This window comes from Centropristis striata, chromosome 20, assembly GCF_030273125.1.
Source record: "Centropristis striata isolate RG_2023a ecotype Rhode Island chromosome 20, C.striata_1.0, whole genome shotgun sequence".
Classification (NCBI taxonomy): domain Eukaryota; kingdom Metazoa; phylum Chordata; class Actinopteri; order Perciformes; family Serranidae; genus Centropristis; species Centropristis striata.
The window spans coordinates 25,017,677-25,043,766 of NC_081536.1; the positions used below are offsets into that span (position 1 = coordinate 25,017,677).

Below are 26,090 nucleotides of genomic sequence, written 5' to 3' on the forward strand. Positions count from 1 at the left end.
GCCTGGACGAACAGCAGGTGGAGCTGTCAGTTCAACATCTCTCCATTTGGCTCCATTTATCTCTGTCTACCTCTGTTTCAGTGCCTACCACTCTCCCCTGCTGTCAGTCTCGCTCTCACCTTTGGCTATATTTGTCTGTACACGCACACACTCGGCGTCTCTCAGCATCACTGCCGACTGCACTGTGTGGTGACAGAGGCAGTCTTTGCCAAGTCAGATCCCCCCACACCCCCACCCTCAGTCACGACTCTGTGTTAAAAATGGTGTGAGTCACAACCACAGACACCAAAAAAAGTGAGTGCAGCACCAAACCCCATCCAAAAAGATGCTATTATTAATTTAATTTTCTTCTTTTGACCATTATGTTGTCTACGCGATACATTCATATAGAATGCTTCCTAAACTAATTCGGCTGTATAAAATTGAGTGTAAGAGTATAACACAATAGAAGCTGTCATTCACATTCATTCAACTCCAGCTGTGTTGATCAGGATGCGCTTGGTGACGTCACTCGGTTTAGGCGGTCACTCCGATTGCCTGCGTAGAATACCGGCGTGCTCGCGTGCGTGTACGTGTGTTTTGTCCTTCAGTGAGACTGCACGCGACCTCCCGGTTGTCTGGTCAGCTCGTACCACACTTTTTTATTAGATTTTCCGGTAACTACACATTAACAACAACACTAACGGCATCTTTAACGACCGTTACTGAACCGTCAGTGTATTTGTGTGTGGGGGGCCACACGCACGCGCTCTCTCTCTCTCTCTCTCCACACACTCACTTGCACATCAGCCGTTACAACCAGCACACGCGCTCTCAAACACACCGCCATCCTTGCTCGTGCCACACAGCTGGTTAGCTAGCTAAGCTAACGTTTCTCCTTTTCCTACCGGCGCCGTTGTGTTTTACATTTAATTTTCTTCGCCCCCCGTACTGTTATGTGTGGACGTGATCATTGAAGTTAAAGTAACGGATTATCTGCATCCCTCCTCGGCTGACCGGGAGCCGCCATGGAGTGCCGTGTTCTGTCCATACAGAGCCATGTAGTCCGGGGATATGTGGGCAACAAGAGCGCCTCTTTCCCATTACAGGTAAATACAACTGGCATGCTCCCATTATCGGACACGACCCTGTCTGACATGCTTGCCCACTAAATCTGACCTTCCATCAACACTAACACGACTCGTGTAAATGCTGATGTTTCGTAACAAAAATCGCCTATTACATCGTAAAGTTCGTACAGTCTTTGCTAATAGAAATCGGCCATCCGTCTAAACCGTCGCTGCGTGAGTTCATATGTGGTTACTTGTCTTTCCTCCGTTCTTTTATAGCGTTAAAGGACATAAATTACTGTATTACTTGACATACCGTGAAAAGCTAAAAAATAACAGCATTGTCACCAAGTTGTCGAACATTAAACGTGACGACAGGTGTCGTGCAAATTACCCGACACAATATGTCCCATCTATTTACCTGCCAACCATTGAACTTGCACATGTAAGATATCATTAATAACGTCATGGTAGCGGTTATTTTCTTGTGCACGTTTTGTTTATTTGACAGTATTTTACATAAAAAATGTAACGCTTTATATGACGGCAAAAAACGTGGCACGGCACCTGTCATTGGGAGGCTGTCCGATAATGGAGCAAGGTGTTTTTCTGTTAGGTTTAATCGCCCATCACGACAAAACATGGCATATGTTGCATGAACTTATTCCTGGCTGGAGAGGAACCCCGGTGTTGTTAATGCCAGAGGTGGCAGAGTTTTGTCTGATAATGGACCTCCTGGTGTTAATCAAATGACCCCTACTTGGTTGATTGATGAGATTAACTGTTATATGGGGAATAACTGTTATGTAGCCTTACTCTTAGCCACCCTGTGACAGTATACTTTGCCCAGAGGTGTTGCAAAAGTTAGCAATTGACAATCTTAGGGGTCAGATGGAAATTTGTACCATGAACTTAGTCTGTTATTCAGTCACCACAGTGTTGGTGCCTCAGGTTGCCATCATTTGCTCACAGTCACACAGCTGTAATGATCATCATATCTTGATGAACACATCCAGTCTCCTGAAGTGATAACCTGCAAGTCCATACTATATAATGGACAAATAATCAATACAACTATTTGCTGCTTTGGGTTTTCTGATCAGCTTGTACACATTTTGGGGATTTTTTTTCATTACAACAGGCGAAGTAGCTGTCATAGTTTCCTGAAAGTACATGTACATTTTGTTGTGTTAAAAAGGCTTAAAGATCACCCACTTCAGAGACAATTCTATCAGATGTTTATAAACTTCAGTGGCAATGAGAGCCAGTGGTATTGCAGTGAGTAAAGTAGTGTATTGATCCCTGCTAAAGGTTGCCTCTTTAGGGGAATGTTTCCTCTTTGTCTACACACATTAACTGTGGCGACTAGCTGTCTTGCATTGTTAGAATCACAAAAGATCTGTAATTGTCCATCTTACGAGCTTTAGAGCCGGACACTAAATAGAATTTTTGAAATTAGCTAAATTATTAATCTTGTGCAGACTTAATTTTGCTCATATTGTCATAAATAAATTATGTTAAATGGGAACAGTCCAGTATATTTTACTGGTAATTAAAGCAGGCCCTGATAAATGTTTACAGGTGTAAATCTGCCAATTTTATCTGTTTTTCAGGTCACACGATCCAGCTTTACTGGGCAGTGAATTGTAATGCAACTGTATCTCATTGTAACATTATATAATGCTTTATTGTTGGCTAGTGTCTGAAAAAATCTATCCACACTATCGTTAAACTGACTGACAGGAAAAGGTCTTTACTACGTTAGCCAACAGAAGTCAAGAAAATTGATGAGTTTTTATTTTTGTTTTCTTTAGTAATGAACATGATCATTCATGTGACCTCAGGATCATCTGAAAAAAGAGAATCTGAAAAAAAACAGTGGATTGTAAAGCACAAACTGTTGAGTACAGCTTTGAGTGACTCAACATGTGTCTCGTTCTTTAGCTTGATAATAGGAAGTCGTGATTTTAGTGTTGAGTCATTATCTACATTAACAGTAGCAATAAAGCCTTTACCTAAAGGCAAAGTTTACTGAGCACTTTAAAAAGAAGCCATAACTACCAGTATAGGGAGCAAATGCATTCAAAACAAGCAATTTATTGGATATTCTGTGGAAGGACACAGAGGTTCTTAGCTCCTCCTGGCCATGAAATGAATAGTCATTTCCCTTTATGATCCTTAATGTTGACAGTAGGATGATAACAGTGATTGCTTTGGCTGTATAATTGTCCTGATGATGATGATGCTGGGGATTGTTATGGTTTCATATTTTCAACCAGCAGCAATGTGGCAGTCAGCAGTGATGGTGAGGCTAGTGTAGGCCTACAGTTCATGTCTCATCTTCTTGAAAGACAGTCTATTTTTAGCCTGCTGTGCTCCAGGATGTATTTTGTGGTTATCCTAATGGCTGCTGGGCTCTCATGCATGTCATCGGGATCAGTGCAGCCACTAATGTTCAACTACTACGGCTGGTTAAGGCTAATGTTTAAGTTGTGTTTACCAGTGCAGCTTACACTAGACACTGATAATATTACACTTGTACTAAGTGTACTGCTTAACCACAGTAGGCTATAGTAAAGTTCAGTTTTAACGTTATTAAGTTGGACTAATTTATGCAAGTAACTTGTAAAGTTTTTAGTGTTTCCCATAGGATAAGATTCTCTAGGTCGGAGATCCTAGAGTGCACCGACTCCCTGCTAGATCTGCAACTTTCTGTTGCTGCCATTACACATGTTACACCCAGCACTGCCACTGGTTTGTCTGAATTCTAGTTGCTACAGCTGTTAAGTGAAGGTCTGTTTAACTCCTGCTAAAGTAGTCTTCTAGTGGCAGGGAGTTCGGCTGAAGGACGGCGCTACAGCTAGTTAATTCTTGTTTAATTTGGGGTTTGATAAACAGAAAGCAAGGCAAGAACAGGCTGAGAAAGTAAGTGGGTTGTGTGCAGCTTGACAATGACTGAAGATTTTACCAATAATAAATAAATGGAAAAAAATAAAATCAATATGTGATGGTCAATGTGGACAGCCACTAATAAATCAGGGTATATGAAACATTAATGCCAGTAACTATTTTTGTAACAGTATTGGATAATATAAAACTTTATTGATCTTCAGGGAAAATAATGTGCTTTAGATTATGGAACATTATTATTGCATACACGTCCTTTCAAATAAATACAATTAATATAAATAGTTATTCTGCTGCTAACTCGACAGCTGTCAAGTAGCCTACCAAATACCAGCATTACAATTACAACTGATGCTTTAATCAATATGTAGCAGCAGAAATACAAAGCATCTTTAAATAATTTTAGATTTAGTAGATATAGATTCACCTACATTTAATTCAGTTTGATTAAGCACAAGTCTTTTCAGTGATTTAACAGGGTGCCTGCAAGTCAGGAAAGTTATTTTACCAAAATGCAAGACCTTAAATAATGTTGCAAAAGCAGTTTACAATTTGAATGAACTATTGTGAGTTCAGTTGTTCTTCTGGTAAGAAATTAAAGCAGTTATGCAGAATGTCTTTCCTTTGCTTTCAATTTATAACAGTGAAAATTGCCTTATTCTTCATCTTGTTTTGCATTGAAAGGCCTTATAAATTCTTGAATCTAAGGAGACAAACACTTCATGCTCATGCTTTTTTTGAAAACTTACAGTAGATGTTATTATTATTATTAATAATAATAATAATAATAATAATAATAATGATGTAAATGTACAGCTGGGTCGGATCCAGTCAGAGAGGTTATCATAAGTAGACATGAAAATAACTGTGAATGAACCACCACTAATGCTTAAAAGAGAAACACTGACAGCGTTTTAAATGGAAACTAATAAACAGAAAGCCCACAGGCCCAGTGATGGAGCTGCTCTCACTATTCAGAGTCACAGCCATGATTCAGTTGGTGTTTAAGATGAGGGATAAGGCAATGATGATGATGTCAGTGAGCGTGCAGGGCATCCCTCTCTCTGCGCTGACAGGACGGAGAATCTCAGGCCTGTCATCAGGCAGGAGACGGCGGTATGATGAAGCAGGGCTCTGATTGGCTGCCACAGGATTCCTCCTGGTGACGTCACTGAAGATGGAGACAAGCTGCCTCAGAGCTGGACTGGATAGATTCAGCTTTCACATAGAAACAAAATTCAAGACCAGGGCAGTCCTCCTGCTCCAAACTAGGGATTAATGCATTTTTAAATATGTATATTGAGTTAAACCGAAGTTGTATTTGACATTTTATCAAGGTAACAGTACTCTAGGTAAGAACTAAACAGGTTGTTGATGTGGAAGTAAAAGCGGAATAAGTGAATTATATCAGTATGATATGTTGTTTATTCTCAAAGGGATGTTTTCTGTGTCAAAGAAACCAACAGGGGTGCCGTGTTTTGCTCAAGGACATTTAAGCCAGTTGGATATTTGTTGACATTGGTTACAACTGTTGTTCACCTCATTACCTTGATGTCCTCAGAGATAATACTACCACTGTTAAATATAAGACAAAGTGGTTATGATCCACACTTGGTGGGGAAAAAACAAGTTCCTCTCAACCTATTTAACTGGCAACTTGCAGCTAATTCTAGATGTTAATGTTAAAAACATCCTTTAGAGGAGACTGAAGCCCTGTGAGAAAATGCTTCATTGTTGGCAGCCACACAAGCCGTATTCTGTTCTTATTTCTGCCTAATTTAATGAAACCTTTTTCATCACAAAATTGTTCAGCAAAATGGCAAGTTAAGGCTCATAAGATGAAGAGTTCAACTCAGTTTGTCATTTATAACGCTATCGTCACCATTGCATTGTGGGATATTTATGTCAGCGTTCTGTACAGTGTTTGCATGCTGTAGTATTTTGCTGGAAATATGATGCAAATAATATACTGCTGGTTTCATACAATGTTTTAAGACATACCAAATAATCTTGCATGCTTTTTTTGCATACTTAATAGCATGAAGTTTCAGATACATATTTTGTCAGCCCAACAAAATAAGTAATTTTAAAATGTAATTGTCGGCTGTGGCAGCAAGTGACAAGCACTTTATCTCACTTTATGTTGTCTTTTTCTGGACTGCAAAATACACTTTTTGTAGGTTGCAGTGCAAACAGATCATAAACTAATGAACATGTCAGTTAAGGTTGAACATGTGACATCCTGTTTATTGCCTGGTACAGAAACAAAAAGATGGTACCTGCACTCATGGAAACACAGTAGTAACATTTGTTTAATGATGTGTAAATGAAGCATGATCGCAGTGGAGCTAACCCAAAGCTGAGGGACTCAGCTTTGCTTCGTGCCTGCGAAGTCACGATGCAGTAAATCCAGTGTTTGTGTTGACTCAGAGGTGATCAGCCTCTTCTGTGACATGTGTTAATTAAAGATGCTCTTTATTCGACAGTTGTGAGAGGGCTTCCTCATCTGGGAATTTACCAGAAGTGTTTCCTGAAAAAAAGGCAAAATGTTTATAATTTAGTTAATATCCTCTCCTCAGTCTCTGATGATGCTTTCCAGTCAGCAGCACTGTAAACAGTCTATCTGTGTCACTGACTCGAGGCTTATGAATAGAGCGAGAAAGAATGTGACCTAAATAACATATTCTCAGCCCCATCTACATCAGAAGGCCTTAAATACACAGTTTTACATCAACAGTCAATTTGCATCCTGCTGAAGTAAAGGAACATGTTTTAATAGACAGGTTGCCTCTAAGATGAAGGGTCCTCTCTCCAAAACAGTAATTTAACTTATGAGTCTGGAACAGCAAACAGAAACAGACCTGTGAGAATACACTTAGAATTTACTGCAGTGTTGTCAATTATACTATTCTGCCATTGAACATATTAATTACGCTGGCAACTTGTATTCAGTTAACATTTTTCCAAAGCAGCAATAATTTTCCTTTCCCATCTGAAGTGTTGTTAAGTTTAGAAGATGAAGGGATTTCATTATTCACACTTTTCTATGTCCACCAGGAGTGTGGGTTTCAACGCTAACTGAATGGTTGCCATTTTAGTTTTTATTTTAATTATTTAACAAACTTTGCAGTTACACGTCAACTTAATTACCATATGTCTTTCTAAGATTGGACATTAAATCTCCAAAGTTGCTGTGAATTAGCCTATAACATTACTAAAAGATGAACAGCTGAGAATCAACATAATTTAAATGCTGTTTGGTGAAGTAGACAATCACAGAATTTAACAGAACAGTTTGTCAAATTATCAGCCCAACTTGAGACAAATATTAAATTGACCATTTGTTTAATGGAGTTTTTGTGATGCGGTCTCTTCAGGAGATCACTAATATATCAATATTTCCTCTATATAAAACTATAGAGGAAATACTTTATTTTGGGATGCACATTTTGCTGTTTGTGTCCATATTTTTTCATGCTAAAAAGTTGTTGCCACTGATGACAATGAAATTGGCAATAATAAGTTGCATATTCCTCGTTTACCAATGGCAGCTTGTCAACTGTTACTGTCAAACCCTGAGTACAGTATTCTTTAGATAGTATGTTCAATGGAAATCAATGATGTCATGTTTCTGCATCCCTGACACCACTGAGAGCTTAACATGTTCCTGAATGCCCCATGCTGATGATACAAACAGTGTTTCACCTTTCAGAGAACATATAGCATACTTGAGAAAGTTTTCATCAGTCAGACAGCTTTCACCGGAGCTCTGACAAGCTCAAGGTCAAAGGGGTTGAATCGCTTCCTCTCCCCTCTGAAAGCAGATTCTTGTATTTCAAAGTTGCTGCCAATTGAAAAGAACAAAGAACTCATTCACTGTGCCTGCTTCCTGCTTCAGCCCAATTAAATAAAGTCATTCAGATAACAATTGACTGAACACGTGGAAGGGTCATGTGTCCTTCTCTCACGCTCTCTGGTAATTAAAAATAAATCTGTTAAGAAACACAGAGACAGAGAGGACACAGTTGTTTTTTGTAGCTCTTCCAGGTCTGCGCAGCTTTTCAATGAAGTTAAGCTGAGAGATGTTGTTTTTATCTCCACTCACGGATCACAGCTAGGGTTAAATGAAACCAAATGGAGTTGTTGGTCCGTATCGGTTAGAGTTCCAGATTCATGGTTTCATGCTGTAGTTATGACCATAGTATTATGGAAAACATGTAACAGGAATAAACTAGTTTAATATTGTCCACTTTTACATACTGTGTGCAGTAGTGTGGTATATGTGCACTATAATTACACTTGAAAAACAGTTGAGCTGTCAGATTAAAGGAACCCTGGCTATTACTCCTAATCTCACCTGACACTTCATCTATTTCGTCTTCCTGTGGTTCGTTTCCAGGTTTTAGGGTTTGAGGTGGACTCCATCAACTCTGTCCAGTTCTCCAACCATACAGGTAAGACTGGTGAAAAACTACATCTGTGTGTGTTTTGGTTAGCATGTATTAATAGTGTGGGTGTGTATGAGTCAGTCTGAGCCCCTGGTGTCGTGATGAGGAGTTAGCGAGTGTTAAAGAAACAGTTGTCGTCGTGTTGAGGCTGCCGAGTCGACAGTAGATGAGTCAAGTTTTTGGGGAGGTCAGAGACATCACTGGCTGAGACCACAGCAGCTCTCACACACAGTTGTAGCTGCAGGGGACAAACTCCATTCATATTTTATACAAGCCTTCTCACTCTGTCTTTGGATATCTCTGAGGCTGCTGGTCTTAGTTTGATGAAACAAAGATGCCAAGATCAGTTAATTCATCAAGAGGAGTATTACTCAGCTCACTATTACTAGCATGTGAAAACTGTTGTTCAAAGTCTTCAGGGGCTCTAGAGGACCTTTCTGTAGTGTTAGACTTGGAGGCTACACAGTCTTAATTAGAGATAGACTGATATATATCGGCCGATATTTGCGGTTTTTACTTGTATCGGCATCGGCTGATACGTGCGTGCGTTCTCCGATCAATGAGCCCATTTCACTGAGTTAACACCAGGCAAGGCTCGGTGCAACATCAGCCACCGGCTGGTGAGCTGCTGCTGTAACATTTGTTCTCATTGTGTCATTTTTATCATGTAAATGGAGGGAGAAAAGGCAATATCGGCTTCAAGTATTGGCCCCAAGAAATCGGCAGCACATATCGGGGATCGGTTAAGACTGATGTCAAAATAATCGGTAGCGGCATCGGCCTTTCAAAGCCCGTATCGGACGACCACTAGTCTTAATACTGGAGAAAAGATGTGAACATGCACAGTACCAGGCAGGACAGGACGCATGTGGAGTTGCATTATGGCAAGTGTAAGAACAACAAAGTCTAAGCAAGTGTTTCATATCAAATAATAAGAATACTGGTAATAAAGTCTATTTCTTTATTTATTTAATCTTTTCAAACGGCATGTTTCCTAAAGCAATTATCAGATCTAGAAGAAACTTGGACTGATGATGCATTGTGTCACTGATTGGCTCAGAGGGGGCGTCTGCATCATCGCCTGGTGTCACATTTGCTTGTAATATTTTGATCTAATTTCCCGTCTTATGAATGAGTAATCTGCACTGTCTTTCCCCAGCTTTGCACTGATGGATGCTCTCATGTCGTGTTATTCATGCAAACCGAACTTGAGGAATGATTCAGCTGTGAAAACAAACACATCTGTCCAGCTGTTGCTTGTTGCTGCACAGTGGAGACACTCAAGTCCAGACTCAGAAATCCTCACAAGATCAGTACATTATTACACAGTTTAATTAGTATAGTATTATTTGCAGCTGGCAAGCAATCTTCTTTTGCTTAATGGATGCCAATCAGTCACTTTTTATAGATGATTTATGCAACATCAAAGACAGTTGATTGTGAAGACCAGATTTGGAAGTCCTACATTGAAAAATAGGTTAAAAAAGTGAGTTCCAACAACAGAATAGTAGTGAAAGTATTCAGTTAATAATCCCACTGGGTGCTCTGTTTTTTGTATGTTTTACAGTGTTGTCGCACAGCACAGAGTGAATGACCGTGACCTCTTCATGTCACGGTTGTCTTGTTTTTCATCTGGTCTATTTTGAGAATACGTCATCATAACTCTACATAATTATTCCCGACTCAGTTTCATTTAGATTCAAGCTGGAAAAGGTCAGCCAGCTGTTAAACATCTGATTGAGGAGTTTTTTCTTTGTATGCTTGTGCTAGGCTGTTTGAAAGCAGCCAGGTTAGTTGTGGTGTTTTTGTTTCATTGTTGACGAGCTGGACGATGTGAGTCCAAAATAATCTGTTGTGGTGTTGCAGACTGAGGGTAAGCATGATTGTAGGTGTGCTGTATGATAATTGTTGTTGTGTAGGCGGGCGTGGGATTCTTCTGCAGACGCAGAGATGGATAAAATGCTGTAATTTACATTTGAGCTGTTTGGAGGTGTTAAAGCCTCGATTCAGACAAACATTTCTGATAAGAGGTTTCCTCTGACAAGTTTCTCTCCACACATTTTTGAGAGATTGAAAAACTCAACAGTGTCTTTCTTTTTTACAGAAAGTCAGAGTTCTTTTGTAATCGATCTATTTTTCTAACAAATTGAAAGTTAGTTGTGTGTTTTTTTGCATCATGTTTGCTGAGGGTTGTAACAAAATTCTTTCTTAACACAGGATCTTCTTTATTTGCAGTAGATTCAAGATCCAACATTTACTTAGCTTTAGCTTTGTAGTGCTTCTGTTTATCAGGAAAGGACGGCAGGTTAAGGGGACATTTGTTTGTTTTGTAGCAGGCTATTTGACTCCACAAGGCACATGGAAACTTACCATTTTGAAGTGTATGTGGGAATGTAAAAGATATCCATTTTGGAGATAAATGGACCACGAGAGTCAGTGACACTTTGGCATTTTGGTTTTCTCACCAGGTGTTCAGACCAAACAGTGTGCTGTGTTTGTTATTGTAGAGATAATGAATTACAGCCCTGTCAGCCCCAGCCATATATCCAGACTTAATATATGCCAAAACACTGCCCAACATTTTATCATATTAGGCAGAATTTTACAACTCTATGTTTTCCTCATTTGGCTCAGGGTTCAGGGGTCTTCCCTCAAGTAAATGTGACATTTTTTTAATTAAAAATGTCCAATTTCACATAATTCTGGACCATTATTATGACCACATCTGTATACAAAAAGTTGGAAAAGCTACTGTAGAGCACATAAAAATAATAAATAACCCACAAAGCTGAAACAGAAGTTCCAAAAGAAGTTCACTGGGGACTGGGGATGTTAATAATTAACCATTTAACCGCTAACCATCAATAAGACTATTGAGCCATCAACACATCAGTTAAATGGTTAAAAAGCAACTAAGAAAAGTTTGTTAGGCTATAAAGTCTGTTGTATTTATTGTTTTATGTTGAGTCTGTTTTATTTATTTTAGGGCTATTTGAGGGCTGAAAATGTGAGAGTATCGGCAAATAGTTTATTTTAACCTTGTTAATTAGGGTTGACTATCGGCTGGGTACCAACTACAACCATTAGATCTAGTAAAAGTAATTTTGTTCGTTTTGATGCTCTCCGTATTTTCCATTCATTCAGCTTAGGTGGTGCTCAGAAAAAATCTTTGGTGCTGCGTCTAAGCCTATAAATGGTTGGAAAAAAGCCCTGGCTCTACAAAGTTAGCACAGTTGAAATTATGTTGTGCTTTTGTCACCATGCACCCTAAATAAACAGTAAATACACAGCTGTCATGTTAGAAACTACCATGAATGGGTGTTTACGCATTGTTGATTGGCCAGATGGCTTTGGATTATACAGCAAAAGTTAAGCATTAAAATGAATTAACGGGCTGTGTATTTTCCTATAGCACTGTGTGAACACACGGCTTAGATGGGATTGCTGTGAGCCTCCAACTAAATCTAAGTTTAATTTAAATCTTTAGGGACCAATTAGATGACTATAAGACTATTGTAATCAAGGTGCCTGGTATTATGGCCCTACGTACAGAGTAGACAGTGATGCAGCTGAGGACGATTCCCCAGTAAACTCCTCACATCTGTCGTGTAAATTGTGTTTATTTCAGTGACCTTAACATGAAAATCACCAAGACTCTGCTGCTTGTTTAATCAGATTTTGTGTATTGGATACCAACATTTGCAATTTCTTCAAGGAGAGTATGTAATTTGCTTTGACATATTGAAGTCGATGTGTCCATCCGAGAGAGAGGCAGAGAAGGTGAATAGAGAGAAGGAGAGACGGGACATTTTTTGAATTGGGAGAGATAGACAGTGGGTGATGTAGAGAAAGATGGAGGGAGCAGGAGAGAGAGCGACAGGACGCAGCAGTAAACAGCAGCAGGCGTTGTGAATTGCGACAGCAGCGAATGATGACGACAGAAGCAGCTCTTATCTGTAGGCCTGCCTTCATTCTCCCTCTCTCTCTCACACACACACACACAGCGCTCTGACTGCTCATCTCTCTTTCTTAGCCCCTTTGGCTTTCTCTCGGCTTGTTGCTTAGCAACCAGAACCCCCCGCCACGTGACCTGGCTGTGACTCACCTGGAGCTGCGACATCATCGGCCTGCAGCAAACATGTCATACGCAGACAGACGTGCACCAGCGTACGCTCACATTAGCTTTCTCGTCACACTCATGTACATCCAGATCGGTACATGCAGTACTTAACACACGCACATCAACACTCTCAATACAGCCCTGCACACACACAGTGTAGGTGTGTTTGTCAGGAGAGGGGTCTGTGTCCTCGCCCTTCCAGACTTCCCCTCTGTCCCTGGCTGACCAGATACTGTGGCTGCAGGCTGTAAGACCTGCTGCTCTGTGTGTGTCTGTGGTGTGTGTACTTCTTGATAATCTTCACACATTGCTTGTTTACTTTGTTCTGAGCCGTAGTGCAAAACATTTCCTTTTTGTGTTAAGTTCATACTACTCAGTGACGAGCAGAAAGTCACATGGACTCTTGAGATGCTTTTGCAGTGAAAACAAATCTATCTTTATCCAAGAATGATGGAGTGTTCGGGCTTCGAACTGGACTTTATTTTAGTAGTTTACCCATTGAGAAATATCCATGAAACATCTAGCCAGTAGACCAGTGGTGGAAATATATATTCAGATTTTTTTATTCAGTAAATTGGTAATAAAACAAAGTGAAAGTACCCACTTGCAAGAATAAACTCCTCTATTCATAATCTTACTTAAAAGGATCCTTGTGAAGTGTTTTAGTAAACAAACACAAGTTATGTTTACCTTCATTGTCTTCTTCTTCCTTGTCTTGGTTGCCATATTACTGCATACCTTGACGTGTTACTGCCCCATGTATCATATCTGCCATGTGTATCATATCATAAAAAAACAGCAGCCCACTCAGAGATGAACAACTCCATAGGTCCAAAACTCCTCAGGAGTTTGCAAAATGCATTTTCATAATGCAAAAAAACAACCCATACAAGATTTCAGTTATTGGTGCATTATTTTCATATTTCAGCTGGTGGAGCTGTCTTGATCTCCTTTATATACTGCAGTGAATCATATTTTATAAGCCCATGATATATTTTGCATGTAAATTAGGAATTGACTTCTTCTCTCAGTGGACACCCAGCAAGTCCAGATATTTTTTCTTTTCGTTTTTATTGTTTATACACAACCTGAAATGGCAATGTTCTAACCTGCCTCACTTGATAACAGGGGTTTTGATGTGTATGTAAGCATCTATAGGAGGTGTGAATGTTCATGTATACAGTATATGTGTGTGTGTGTGTGTGTGTGTGTGTGTGTGTGTGTGTGTGTGTGTGTGTGTGTGTGTGTGTGTGTGTGTGTGTGTGTGTGTGTGTGTGTGTGTGTGTGTGTGTGTGTGTGTGTGTGTGTGTGTGTGTGTGTGTGTGTGTGTGTGCGTCTATCTACCTCCATGTGTCACTGGAATGTAAAGGCTTAGAGTCAGCAGCCTGGAAAGCACAATTACTTCTGTCCTCTCTGCAGGTTATTCTCATTGGAAAGGCCAGGTGCTGACAGCAGACGAGCTGCACGTTCTTTATGAAGGAATCAAACTGAACAACGTACACCAGTATGACTATGTTTTAACAGGTGAATATCTTATGGTTCGTCTCCATTTCACTTCACTACTATGATTGGATTACTTTATCACAGTTCTGCAGCTGGATTAAACTTCATGTTAAGGTGATTTTAATATGCTGAGGGTTTTTAATCATTCTGGGGTTAAATTGTGTTAATCCTAATTTAATCTCTTACTCCTTCATCTCTTTACATGCAACACTTGTGTGCAAATTGTAGCTGTTCCACCAAACGTATACATATATACATACAAAATCTGACAATCAGTTTGTGTGTGTTACCAAACCTTGCCATCAAGTTGGACTGCACTGACCTGTATAAACACAGTATTTTCTGAGGTTTCAGTTCTTTTTAGTGATTCTACGCAGTAATACTTTAGCATACTCTCAAGTGGTAAACTAAAGCTTAAAACTGAACTAAAATAATTAAACAATATTATTTAATACACAAAGTATAATGGTTGATAAAGTTGTGAAAATAACCATGCTCATTTTGTATTCAGGGTATACCAGAGACACATCATTCTTGGAGATGGTAGTGGACATTGTTCAGGAGCTAAAGAGAGCCAACCCCAACCTGGTGTATGGTGAGTAGCCACATGGCTTTATGTAATTTATTCTAGAAATCAACTTTTTTCTTGTTGTTGTCACTCAACAGCATTTGGTTATTTCAGAGCTGTGTGTTGATGTCTTTCATGGACTGTACAGATACAAGAAATAAATGCATCTACTGTTTATTCCTCCCACCTTAAGCTGTAGGGTGATATTTCCTAAAGGTTAATCGATGCATATGGTTAATGTGCAGTATTTGTTGCATCAATGGGGAAATCATTTCAGTGGCGCTCCTTCAGTTGGGCTCCTGCAGGGTTTAAAACCTTTTCCAACCAGATTTAACTGTAACATAAAGCTTTCACAGCAAGTTGTTAGTGTAATCTTAAAATTAATGTATGTGGCTACTGTAACCAGAGCTATATATTAATGCCTCTCAGAATGTTTGAACATTGCATGACCTGTCAGTAATAATTGAAATGGTGTTTTTGACCACCAATGCGTCATCTTTAGCTTTTAGGCCCCAATGATTCATTCAGCTCTTTAGCTGCTAGACACTCCATTATGTTCTCAGATTGCAGGATTGGATGAAAACAGCTGCATGCTGCTGCTGGAAACAAGGCTGATGAGAGGAAATGTTTTTACGAGATAAAAACAGTAGCGCTGCACAGATTACTGATTATTTCTGTGGATTACTAAGAATGACTCCTTCCAAACACCAGGACGTCAATCAATCATTGTTATATGAATCAGGTGGAGCTTTAATATGAGTAAAACTGGGCTCACTCTGCAAATTAGGCCCATGATGAAACATCAGCGATACAAATTCCTCTAACAGGATCAAATTAACAGTTAATGTTGGTAACTGTTTAAGTGTTAACCCAGCAACCAAACTCATTAGTTCCTCACGTTAACTGTGTTTATTTAGTTTGACATTAATCTGAGAGAAGATCGGTTCTGTCTGTGGGCAGCTCTCAGGACGTCTCTCTCTCTATTTAGCCAGCAGGATTTTCATCATGTTGCATGAATCAGTTTCACTCAAATCAAGGCTGCTGCAGCGTGGCCTGCAGACACTGTGTGAGTGGATATAGTAAAGACCTACTGCCACTGTTCAAAATAATAAACAACCACAGGGTGACACGCATAATATGTTTACCCAACTTCTTTCTGTCGTGGACAGAGTAACGTGTGTGTCTGTGTCTGTGAGACTCAAAAAATTCTGACACTATTATTTGTGATTTTAAACTGCAGGATATAATTTATCTTTCTGTTGGTTATTCTCACCCTATTTTGGTTTTACTTTCAGAATGGAGAGAGGGACAAGATAGCAATGAAAGGAAAAAGAAAAGGAGTTTTCTAGTCAAAAAAAGAGTAAGAAGCTGTCACTGTAAACATGTCTGTGGCCTTGTTACACTCAGCCCAGGCTGCAGATCAGAGCTTAATATTACTGTATGCCACAACAAGTATCATACTGTACCTGTCAAGTTCTACAAAATGACACTGATGCTTACCTCTTAGCCTTGTTTACTTATATTTTGATTAAGTATTTAATTATTTAAACCATATTTCTTGCACTCTAAAATGATATGGTATGAATGGTTTGTGAGAAGACAAAAAGCACTGATGCATTTGAGAAGATTGTTATTGTAGGTTGGTTGTTGTAGAAAAGTATAGAAAGATGTTGGCACTATTATTGAAATATTAACACTCCATTTTGGGCGGCTGTGGCTCAGTTGGTAGAGTCGGTTGGCACCCAACCGAAGGGTTGGTGGTTCGATCCCTGACCGTTGCAGCCTACATGCCTGACCGTTGCAGCCTACATGCCGAAGTATCCTTGAGCAAGATACTGAACCCCAAATTGCTCCCGATGCTGTGTTCATCGGTGTGTGAATGAATTCCCAATGGTGGCAGGTGGGACCGTTGAGGGTAGCCTCTGCCACCAGTATGAATGTGTGTGTGAAAGGGTGAATGAGCGCAGTCTGTAGTGTAAAGCGATTTGAGTGGTCGCAAATCGACTAGAAAAGCGCTATATAAGTGCAGGTCCATTTACCATTTTTTTCTGTGTGATACTGGAGTTTGCAAAAATTAGTTTTTCTTTTGATTCTGAGGATATGGACCTGGGGCTTATGTTAAGGGGTAACTAACAATTATTTTTTTATAATTGATCAATCTCCCATGTGGTCTAAAAATGTCAGAAACTAGTGAAGATTTGCATCTTAGTTTCTCACAGTCCGAGATTGCCATTAAATATATTTTTTCTCAGTCCAAAATCCAAAGATATTCAGTTTAGTGTGATATAATGTGAAAAGACAGGAAACCTCTTTATTAGAAAGGCTAAAAACAGCCGTCACTTTTGCATGAAAATGACTTTAATGATAGGTAAACAGTACTGAACACATTTGAAAGTGATAAATGGGCAGAATCTTGATTATATTTGATCAGCACTGCTTAATTTAACAGTTTGATCTGAGTTTTGTGAGTTGTGGTGGACATCAGTCATCTTATCAAACCGGCTGATTGGCCCTGTTGGGACCACAGTGGCTGGAAATCAGTCTGAATGGGAGAGTGACCAGACATCCACCAGAGTAAATAAAATTTAGCAGATTCATCTGGTTTCCAGGCTATCAACCGCCAAACGAGCTATAAAGCTGGTAGTCGCTATTAAAAATGAAAGATTTTTCTGTCGCTGTCTCTCTTCATCCTTACCCTGTTGTGTTTATATCCAAATCCACTTTCATGCCTCCTATCACTGCAGTATTTATGTAATGTGGTGATTGTTGGAGCTTTGCAGGTCTATGTCAGAAGTCTGACTGTGTTTTTGAATGTGTTTTTGTCATTTCAGTCTGTGACCCCGTCCTTGGTGATCATGGATCTATGGTGAGATTAGCTGCAATTTGATGCTGTATGTACTGTATGTGCAGGTTTTTGTGTGTCTGTGTTAATGGGTGCTGTTATTACAGATTTTTAAGAAGAATTCTTGTGCCTTTAATATGTGTGGGAGGGTGTTAGTGCTCATCCCTGTGTATGTTTTTGTCCGTATATACGTCAGTTTGTGTGTGTGTGTGTGTGTGTGTGTGTGTTCAAGTGTGTTCGTGTTCTGGGGGGTGTTACAAGCCTCATTTCTCAATGACAGATGGATAATTGTGATCTGACAGAATTACATGTACATACAGTGACTCACACTGTGTGTGTATATGTGTGTGTTGTGGATACAGCATATTACATTGTGCAGATGTGCATTTTTACGGATTAGGATCATATTCTATCAGTTAGAACCATGACAACAAAGATCAGTGTGTTCGTGTGTGTGTGTGTGTATAGTCTTTCTTTTAGAGCGCTTTTAACTGCGACTCTAACCTGTGTGTCTCTCTCCACAGTACGTTCCCCAGAATCTTTATCCGGTCTATAAGAACAAGGTGGTTCCTGTTGCAGACATTATTACTCCTAACCAGTTTGAGGCTGAGTGAGTACATTTTCCTAATACATTTTATAGTAAATTTGCAGATTTGTATTGATATAATTCCAATAGATCTGCTATAAAATTTCTGTAAGATCTTCTTTTTTAGGCTAAACTAAGTTAAAATTGCCTACATCTCGGTGAGTGTAACTGTGTGAAAGCATTAGTGAGCACCATCTTTATGTAATGCCACTCATGCATGTTATCTAATACCTTCATTTTGTGGCTCCAGACATTTGGGAAAGAATTAACCGAAAATAACTGTAGCTCCTCTCTTATCTCTGTTGTTTTACCCTTTTAAGACCATGTAACAGGTAGATTTTTTTCAGGGAATATATCTCACAAAGTCTATTAATCTATTCTATTCTAAACTATTTGTTTGAAAATCACATATGTTGTTGTTTTTATGGCTGCACTTGGAAATGGAAATACACTGTATCCCCCAATACACATTTCCCAGTTATCATATTGATAATAACAGATATAAGATATAAGAAGTTTCCTGCTGTTTTTGTTTGTTTGACTGAATGGCTTCATTTTGGGGAAAAAACCCAACAACATTAAAATGAATAACTGTGTCTTATATTAATTATCTCTTCAGCTTCACTGTCAAGTTGCTCCACCTAGTGGTGATTTTATATGCCTGCAGAATCAGATTGTTCTGTACACCGAAGGCTCACTTGACTTTATGGATTTTGCCCTTTGTTGAACTTGTGTGTTCCAATAAGCAGTATGTGTTCCAAGGTCTGAATAAGGAGTCTTTTGGACTTTATTTAGACTCTTTTTTTTTGGTTGAATAACTTAATTTTTAGTGTCTTTGTGACAGTGCTATTGACACCATTATCATTTGTTTCAGGTTATTGACAGGGAAAAACATCAGCACAGAGAAAGATGCTGTAGAGGTAATGGATCACTCACTGTCTAATTGCTCTGTCCATTATAACTTTGTTTAAAGGATAAGCTGGTGCATTTATTATTTTTTACATCTTACATTTCTTTATAGTCTTTCTTGGCACACTTACTGTATCTCACTCACTGACTGTCTGCAGGTTATGGACCTTCTCCATGCTATGGGCCCAGACACAGTGGTCATCACCTCCTCTGATCTGCCCTCCAGACTGGGAGACCGATTCCTCGTGTCTCTGGGCAGCCAGCGCCATGGTAGGTGATGAGTGAATTATTGTGCATCATCTGCATGTTTTCAGTCGTTGGACTAGCCAACCAAGATTAACCACTCAACATGTTGTGTCTTTGCTGTGGCGTTCAGTTCGTCCCGACGGCAGCAGGACGACGCAGAGAGTTCGAATAGAAGTCCCCAAAGTGGACGCCGTCTTTGTAGGAACTGGAGACTTGTTTGCTGCTATGCTGCTAGCGTGGACACACCACTACCCTAATGACCTAAAGGTACAAAAACACCTCAGAAGATAAAGTCGACCACACTGACAAAACTAGATTTGATTTAATTTTTATGTATTTCTGGCTTTGCCGGATTAGAAAATGCTGTATTTCGAACTCTGAAAAACATTGACACATGGACACACATGCATGTGGAGCCATAAAACATAATGATTATTTTATTTTACTCTCTTTCTTTCTATCTCAGACGGCCTGTGAGAAGACTTTTTCAGTGATGCACCATGTTATCCAGAGGACCATTTCGTATGCTCATGGTAAGGGAAGCCTAATGGTTTGATAGATTTAGCTCAAATCTATCAAATCTCTGCAGAAAAAAACATACAACAGGATTAGCAGGAGATCTAAAATCTAATTTCTGTAACATTTTAATCATGCATTAAATGCCATTTAATTTTTTTGGACTATATTTTTATTGGTTTAGAACAATAAAGACATTTAAAAATTTGTTATCGTTAAAATGAATGTTGTCTTTTGCATTCCCATTTGCCCACCTCCTGCCCACCCCACCACACTGTCTGTCAGAGTTAGCAGGTCCTGGTCGGAGGCCCAGTCCGCCCCAGCTGGAGCTGAGGATGGTTCAAAGTAAAGCTGACATAGAAGACCCTGCTATAGTTACGGAGGCCACAGTCATATCCTAACAGTACCGACTCATAAGACTCATACTAACCCTGTCCTCTTCACCCATAAATCTCTCAAATCCAGTATCTCGGTAAATCTCTCATCACTGTAAACCTTGACTGTCATTTCCAAACTTCAACACCTCATGATCCAGACTCCTTAAGACCCTTAGTATTGTAACCCCTGTAGTCCTTTCACCCTGAACCCTTTGAGTCCTCAGTGTCCTAACCCCTTAAACTGACCCCTGAACCTGTAACTCCCCCAGCCCTGTTTTGGAACTAGAGCCATGGATGGACAGAACGTTTTGGTCAGAGTGTAACTAGAAAACTGTGTCCACAAGCGTAACTTATCACACTCTGTTTTTAAAATACATACTGATAATTATAACAGGGTGTCACAGTTTATTGTAAAACTCATTCAAGGTCAGTAGAGGAATGCTTTGGACAAAAGTGATGTGATTGGCCCCGCTCACACCTGGCATTAACGTGTTTTGGGTGATTCAGTCACAAGTGGACAGCACTGACACACCACATTTGGAGGTGATTATATTGCTATAATCTTTTAGTGTTCAGGGCTTGGCTTGGGCGCTATCTGGTTTTTCATATGTCATGCCTTTCCTACATTTCCCTGTGGTTAAGGTATATGATGGTATTTATGCTTGTATGTAAATACACAGCTGATTACAGCGACTATGGGCTCTCTGTCCATTAAACTTGCAAAATAAAAATCGCCATAAAAACAGCTTGGTCAGTGTTGGCAGGCTCCCCTTTATCATGAGGATAACATCCAAACAGGGACAGAGTCATTTTTAGTTTCAAAAGTCCTGTAAGTCGCCATGTTTCTTTGCTAAACTACCTAGAGACTGACCTCAAGTGTAATCTGACTTTGTCCACGATGTCTGAACATTTTGGAAAGCCCATCACGGCTGTGTAAAACATCTTGGGCGACTTGTTTCGCCTGGAACACGCCAAGGAATACATCCAGCCTGTATTGCTTCTTTTTAGTTTGGGCAGACGTGAGATCCAATCACAAATGCAGCCAGAAGTAGCCAGTGATGTCACTATGTACTATTGCACCCTGAACTACATGCCTACATTAATGCAGTGAGGTGAGAAATTAAAACAAAAAGAGGTATAGCGGGAACAATTTATTGTTACATTCAGAGAACAAAACACTGCAACATTCTTGCAGTATTTACCCAAAAGTTATTAATTCCAGCTGCTGAATGAAACTCTACCTCTAAATTATTAAATGTAGACGTGCCCGTTTTGTTGCTCTATTACTGCCACTCCACTCAACTCATTCTTATTTCAGACAGACTTGCACTCTGACACATTTGGTGGAACTAAAAGACTAAACGGACCAAACTCTGTTTATCTATGGCTCTGCCCACCACTATTTCAACCCCTCCCCTGTCTTACAGCAGTGATGTAATGGTGACCAAGTCTAACCCCATGAGACCCCTTGAAAATATAACAAAGGAAAAAAAAAACGCACAATGTATAGTTGATGTATAGATGTTGTACTATAATTGTATTGGACCATCTGTATGATATCTTCTATCTGATCTGTCTATTGGACCATTGTGTTGATGCTACTGTACTATAGACCACACGCACTACAATATCACCCAAACCAGAGACATTTGGGCTGGTTCTGGCACTCCTGGAGGTTCCAGAGGCTCCAGGCGTTGTCACTTGTTAGTAATAGGTAACTGTCTTATTAGTCATAGTAAATAGTCAAACCTCTTTCATCTCAGCACAACATGAAGAAAAAACGGGCAACCTGAGCCGTCTGAGCCGTCCCCAGCCGGTTTAACGTGTGCTAGACCAATCAGAAAGTTGGCTACCTCAGTGCCAGAACCAACCCAAATCATCGCCGGGCGGTTCCCGGCCCAGCTCTGGCCCAGAACCCTATATCTGAAAGCTGTGCCACTGAATGACCTGGAGGCCTCGAGAAGGTGTAGAAGGAGATCCCACCCTTCCCCCATATCCAGGAGCAAGTTTGTTTGTTGTAGAAAACTTCTTTTTTACTCCACTGCCCACTCCACTGTGGTGGAAATGATGCCAGTTTGTCAAATTTTAATGTGTTGTCAGGGGTTTCATTTTTAAAATTTTTTAATAACTTATTTATTTGTTTTAGAGATTAGAGATCTGAAGTTCTATCTGGACAAACTGATGGCTGTTTGAAATGACTGTTGACCTATTCGCAAAACATAGAATAACTGATCTAACTTGTTTTTTCTTTAAATTTAACGATTGTTTTTATGTTAATATTCTTATTATATATGATTTCTTCTATTTTTGTGTATAAAATGCTGATAATCACAAAACCTAGTCATGATTAAATTGCAGCGATGTTGATCGATATTTAAAATGAAACCATTTTTTAAAAAGCAGCAAATTCTCACATTTGAGAAGCTGAAAGTTAATTTTTTGCATGATTAATTGATTATCCAAGTGTATATATACACAGTACTATATGAGTAAGCTATGTACTGCTTTAAATGACTGTTAACACTGTTAAATCACAGGATATTTGTTATCTGTCTTACATAGTTTGTGATATCAGAAAATCAAAGCTTACACACAGCACTCTGTGTGTTTTCTGGCTCATTTATTAGTTGCTAAAGTAACAAGGTACCCTGAAGCAAGGATACCAGAGTCAATCTAAAGTATCATGGTGGCTATTTATAATTAATTATTAATTAAACCACAAGCGGCATCATTTCCTGTCAGCCTGTTACAATATTCTGTTAACCACAGTGGAGTGTAGTTGGAAAGAGGTGAGGAGAACGTGACATGCGACAGTGGTCATGAGCCGGTTTCAAACCAGTGATGTCGCAAGAACTTGGCATGTGCCTTAGCCCGCCGAGCTACCAGGGCCCACAGGAGAGGAGAGTCTAATACTTTTCAGTTACCCCTGAATCTGTCTATCCCCTGATTTGAATGTTCAGAATAAAACATCTGAAATTGAAATTAACCTTGCTTACAGTTTTGGATAAAAAAAAACAAATGACCGGAGGCTTAAAAAAACAAAACAAAAAAGAAAATTAAATCCAGACGGCGTCAGTGTCCCACCTGAGCTGGATGTAAGGTTCTGGGCAGGCCAGTGTAATTCTGTACTGCTGTTGTTTCTCTATGGACTGTACTGTGATACTGCCTTAGGAACCTAACATCATAACACCACAAATACTCTCTGAGGGAGAGGTGGAGAGGGGGGGAGGATGGGGGAGGAAGGAAACATGACTTGTCTTAAATGTAGGTACTTTTGACTGCAAACTTATGTTTTACACTGTGTCTGAAATGATGAAGAATTGAGATTGCATATGCTTAATTTATATTGGATCCATTAAAAAAGTTGTTTTTCATTGACATTTAATTTAACCAAATTGTTCATTTGGTTTTCCTGACAAACACCAAAACCCAAAGCTATTAAAATTGCAATGATTTACAAAAAAAAAAGAAAAGTAACATCATAATTTTTCTTGATAAATGATTTAAACAATATTTTTTTCTGAATTTGACCACTGAAAACCTTCCTTTTCTTTCTAGACTTTAAAGACTAAAAGGTAATCTGTAAACACCTCTCCGACTAATGGTGGAAAAAATGCAGTGTCATTTTTAAAATTGCAATAGTTCATATTGATTTTGTACTAGTGCAGTTATATTGTGCCACTGTAGCGCTGATTGTCATATCAAGAACAGACCAACGTGTCTGTGCGCTTGTCGGCCAACCAGCTTTAAGCTCTGCTATAATCAACATGTGCACTATTCAATCCTTTGCTTCCTGCTAACAAACCAGTCAGCCGTATTATTGGGTCAAAATGTGTCTACCTTGTGTTAAATGTGTGTGTGTGAGAGTGTGTATGTGTGTGTGTATATATATATGTCCTTTATGGTCACAGGGTTTTGTGTGTATGTGTGTGAAATGAAAGAGGAAATCCCAGAGAAGTAAAAAGACAGGGGCCGAGGGAGGAGGAGGGTTAAAAAAAGACAACAAAAAAGAGACAGGAATAGCGTGCATGAGGAGGGGAGGTGAGGCATGTTCAAGAGGACAATCATTCTGTGATGTTACGCAATGTTGCACGACTCCCTTTTCTTCTATCTGCTGAACAAAAAAAGGGGGATTGAATCTTCATGATGCCTCACGTCCCCTCTTTCTCTTCCTCCACCCATCATCGAGCAAATATCAAAAGAATCTGTCCTCCCTGCTTCCCTGCAGTGTCAATCATCGTGTCTGTGTCGCTAGTTTTTAAACCTTAGCCTTGCTGTGTGTGTGTGTGTGTGTGTGTGTGTGTGTGTGTGTGTGGTAGGTGGTTGTACTGTACCCCGACTCCCTTCCATCTCTCTGCTAGAAGGTCACTACTGTCCCTGCCTTCCATACAGCTCTCACCTTAATCTCCGCTTGCTTGCTGGGTCTTTTGTGATACATCTTCCCTGCACTCTTGTTTTTTAAAAAAAGCTGCTGTTATCTTTACCTAAATTCTTACTGCTGTTGCTTAAATACACCACATCCAATTTCCTCCACTAAACATCTGGATTGAGTTGCACCAGCTCTTTGTAATTAAAAGTTTGTGCTAATCAAGAGCATTTGAAACCTGTTTAAATCCAGTTGCACCATTAAAAAAATCATCTCTGAAAACAAGGAGTCACTGTACAATAAAAGCTATGACATAACTTTATAAAAATATAAATTCAAGAGGCCAACTAATCTAATAAAGTCTAATATAGTAAAATGTAGGATTGAGTGCTTTATTCATACATGAATAAATGTGGGAGCTTAATAGATATTGCTATGAGTAACCGGATCCTACATGAACACTCAATTTTCTGCCAAAGTTTGAACATTTTCTGGTATTTTGCATTAGACCTTTTCTTTTTGATATAAGTGTTTAACTTTAAAATATTTCCTTTTATTACTTGTGGTCATTACATCTGACGTAATATTAGGTATATTGTATTTTTTGTTAAATATAATTGAATCTTTTACCAGTTTCTATCAGAAATGAACAGCATTTTTAATTATCAGGTCACTTAATCTGTGACTTAAATCTAAATTGGTGGAAAGCTAATTTTAGAGCTGTCAATTTTTGTTCATGCCGTTTGTGTCAGTTACACCCAGAAATGACTGGATGTAAATACAACAAATCTCTACAAAGTAAAACATTTGTGTGGTGCAACCCGTTTTAATGTAGTAAGCCCCTTTTGGATCATTAGGATAAGTCTGAATTTACAAACAGCTGGTGAAACTGCTTACTAATGAACTTGGCTGCCTTTGGGCGTCATCAAACAGAATTGAAATGTTTCTTTTATTGTGACACAAAAAAGCAAAAATAATGGTTGCTTTATGTTTAGTTGTTGATGTGAAGTAAACTAAAGATGAACTGGAGATTGAATAGTCAAACAATAACCAGACTGATTGAGTCACACAGCAGCAGTGGAAACTGTCCTGTGTGACCTTTCACCTCTGTCTGTGCTTTAGATGTGACCGAGCCCTGTCATTTGCTTGCTGCTCACCACGCTCCCCCCTCACATCTCCTTCTCTGTGCACCTGTTGTGATAGACCCTCCCTCCCCTCATCCCTGTCCGTTTGGTTACAAAATGGCTGCCACTAAAAACTGCAACGGCCCGACCGCCTGTCTTCGACCGTGGTCCTCTCCTCTCCTCCTGACTGACAGTTTCGTCTCCGCCATATTGTTTTTCTTTCTTTTTAATTTCTGTTCTTGGTGGCCAAAACAAAAACAAACGAGGAAATGTAATAATCATTGTTTGGTAACTGTTTTTAGTGCTATGTTTTTGGAGCGTTACGAGTATTTTCTAACATGTTACAATAAAAGATTGTAGTGTACAAATTCACATTTATAAAATATATATATATAGATATATATGAGAAATGTATGTTCTAATGCAATAAAGAGAGATTAAGAATTATGAAAACTGGATTGATCTGATTATTTCTGTTTTATAAGTCTTGGCTCCTTCCCGTCGGTTACTGTGCAACTGTGTTTTGACC

General features: G+C 39.3%; 1 protein-coding gene across 1 annotated transcript; it reads left to right on the forward strand.

Moving 5' to 3' along the window:
* The first annotated feature begins 229 nt into the window (after nt 1-229).
* LOC131993261 (pyridoxal kinase-like) lies at nt 230-26,014 on the forward strand. The gene is made up of 11 exons (XM_059359075.1): nt 230-1,088; nt 8,356-8,410; nt 13,944-14,048; nt 14,539-14,622; nt 17,427-17,461; nt 17,962-18,047; nt 18,898-18,943; nt 19,091-19,202; nt 19,309-19,445; nt 19,645-19,711; nt 19,980-26,014. Exons 1-11 carry the CDS (start codon nt 1,008-1,010, stop codon nt 20,093-20,095), a joined length of 924 nt encoding a protein of 307 aa, XP_059215058.1. The 5' UTR covers nt 230-1,007; the 3' UTR covers nt 20,096-26,014.
* Nucleotides 26,015-26,090: the final 76 nt, after the last annotated feature.

Bases quoted from the DNA above. Each gene is read 5' to 3' on its own strand.
- LOC131993261 (XM_059359075.1), top strand. From the start codon at position 1,008: ATGGAGTGCCGTGTTCTGTCCATACAGAGCCATGTAGTCCGGGGATAT. The intron at 18,048-18,897 runs GTGAGTACATTT...CATTTGTTTCAG, and splicing joins CCTAACCAGTTTGAGGCTGA to GTTATTGACAGGGAAAAACA. The intron at 18,944-19,090 runs GTAATGGATCAC...GACTGTCTGCAG, and splicing joins CAGAGAAAGATGCTGTAGAG to GTTATGGACCTTCTCCATGC.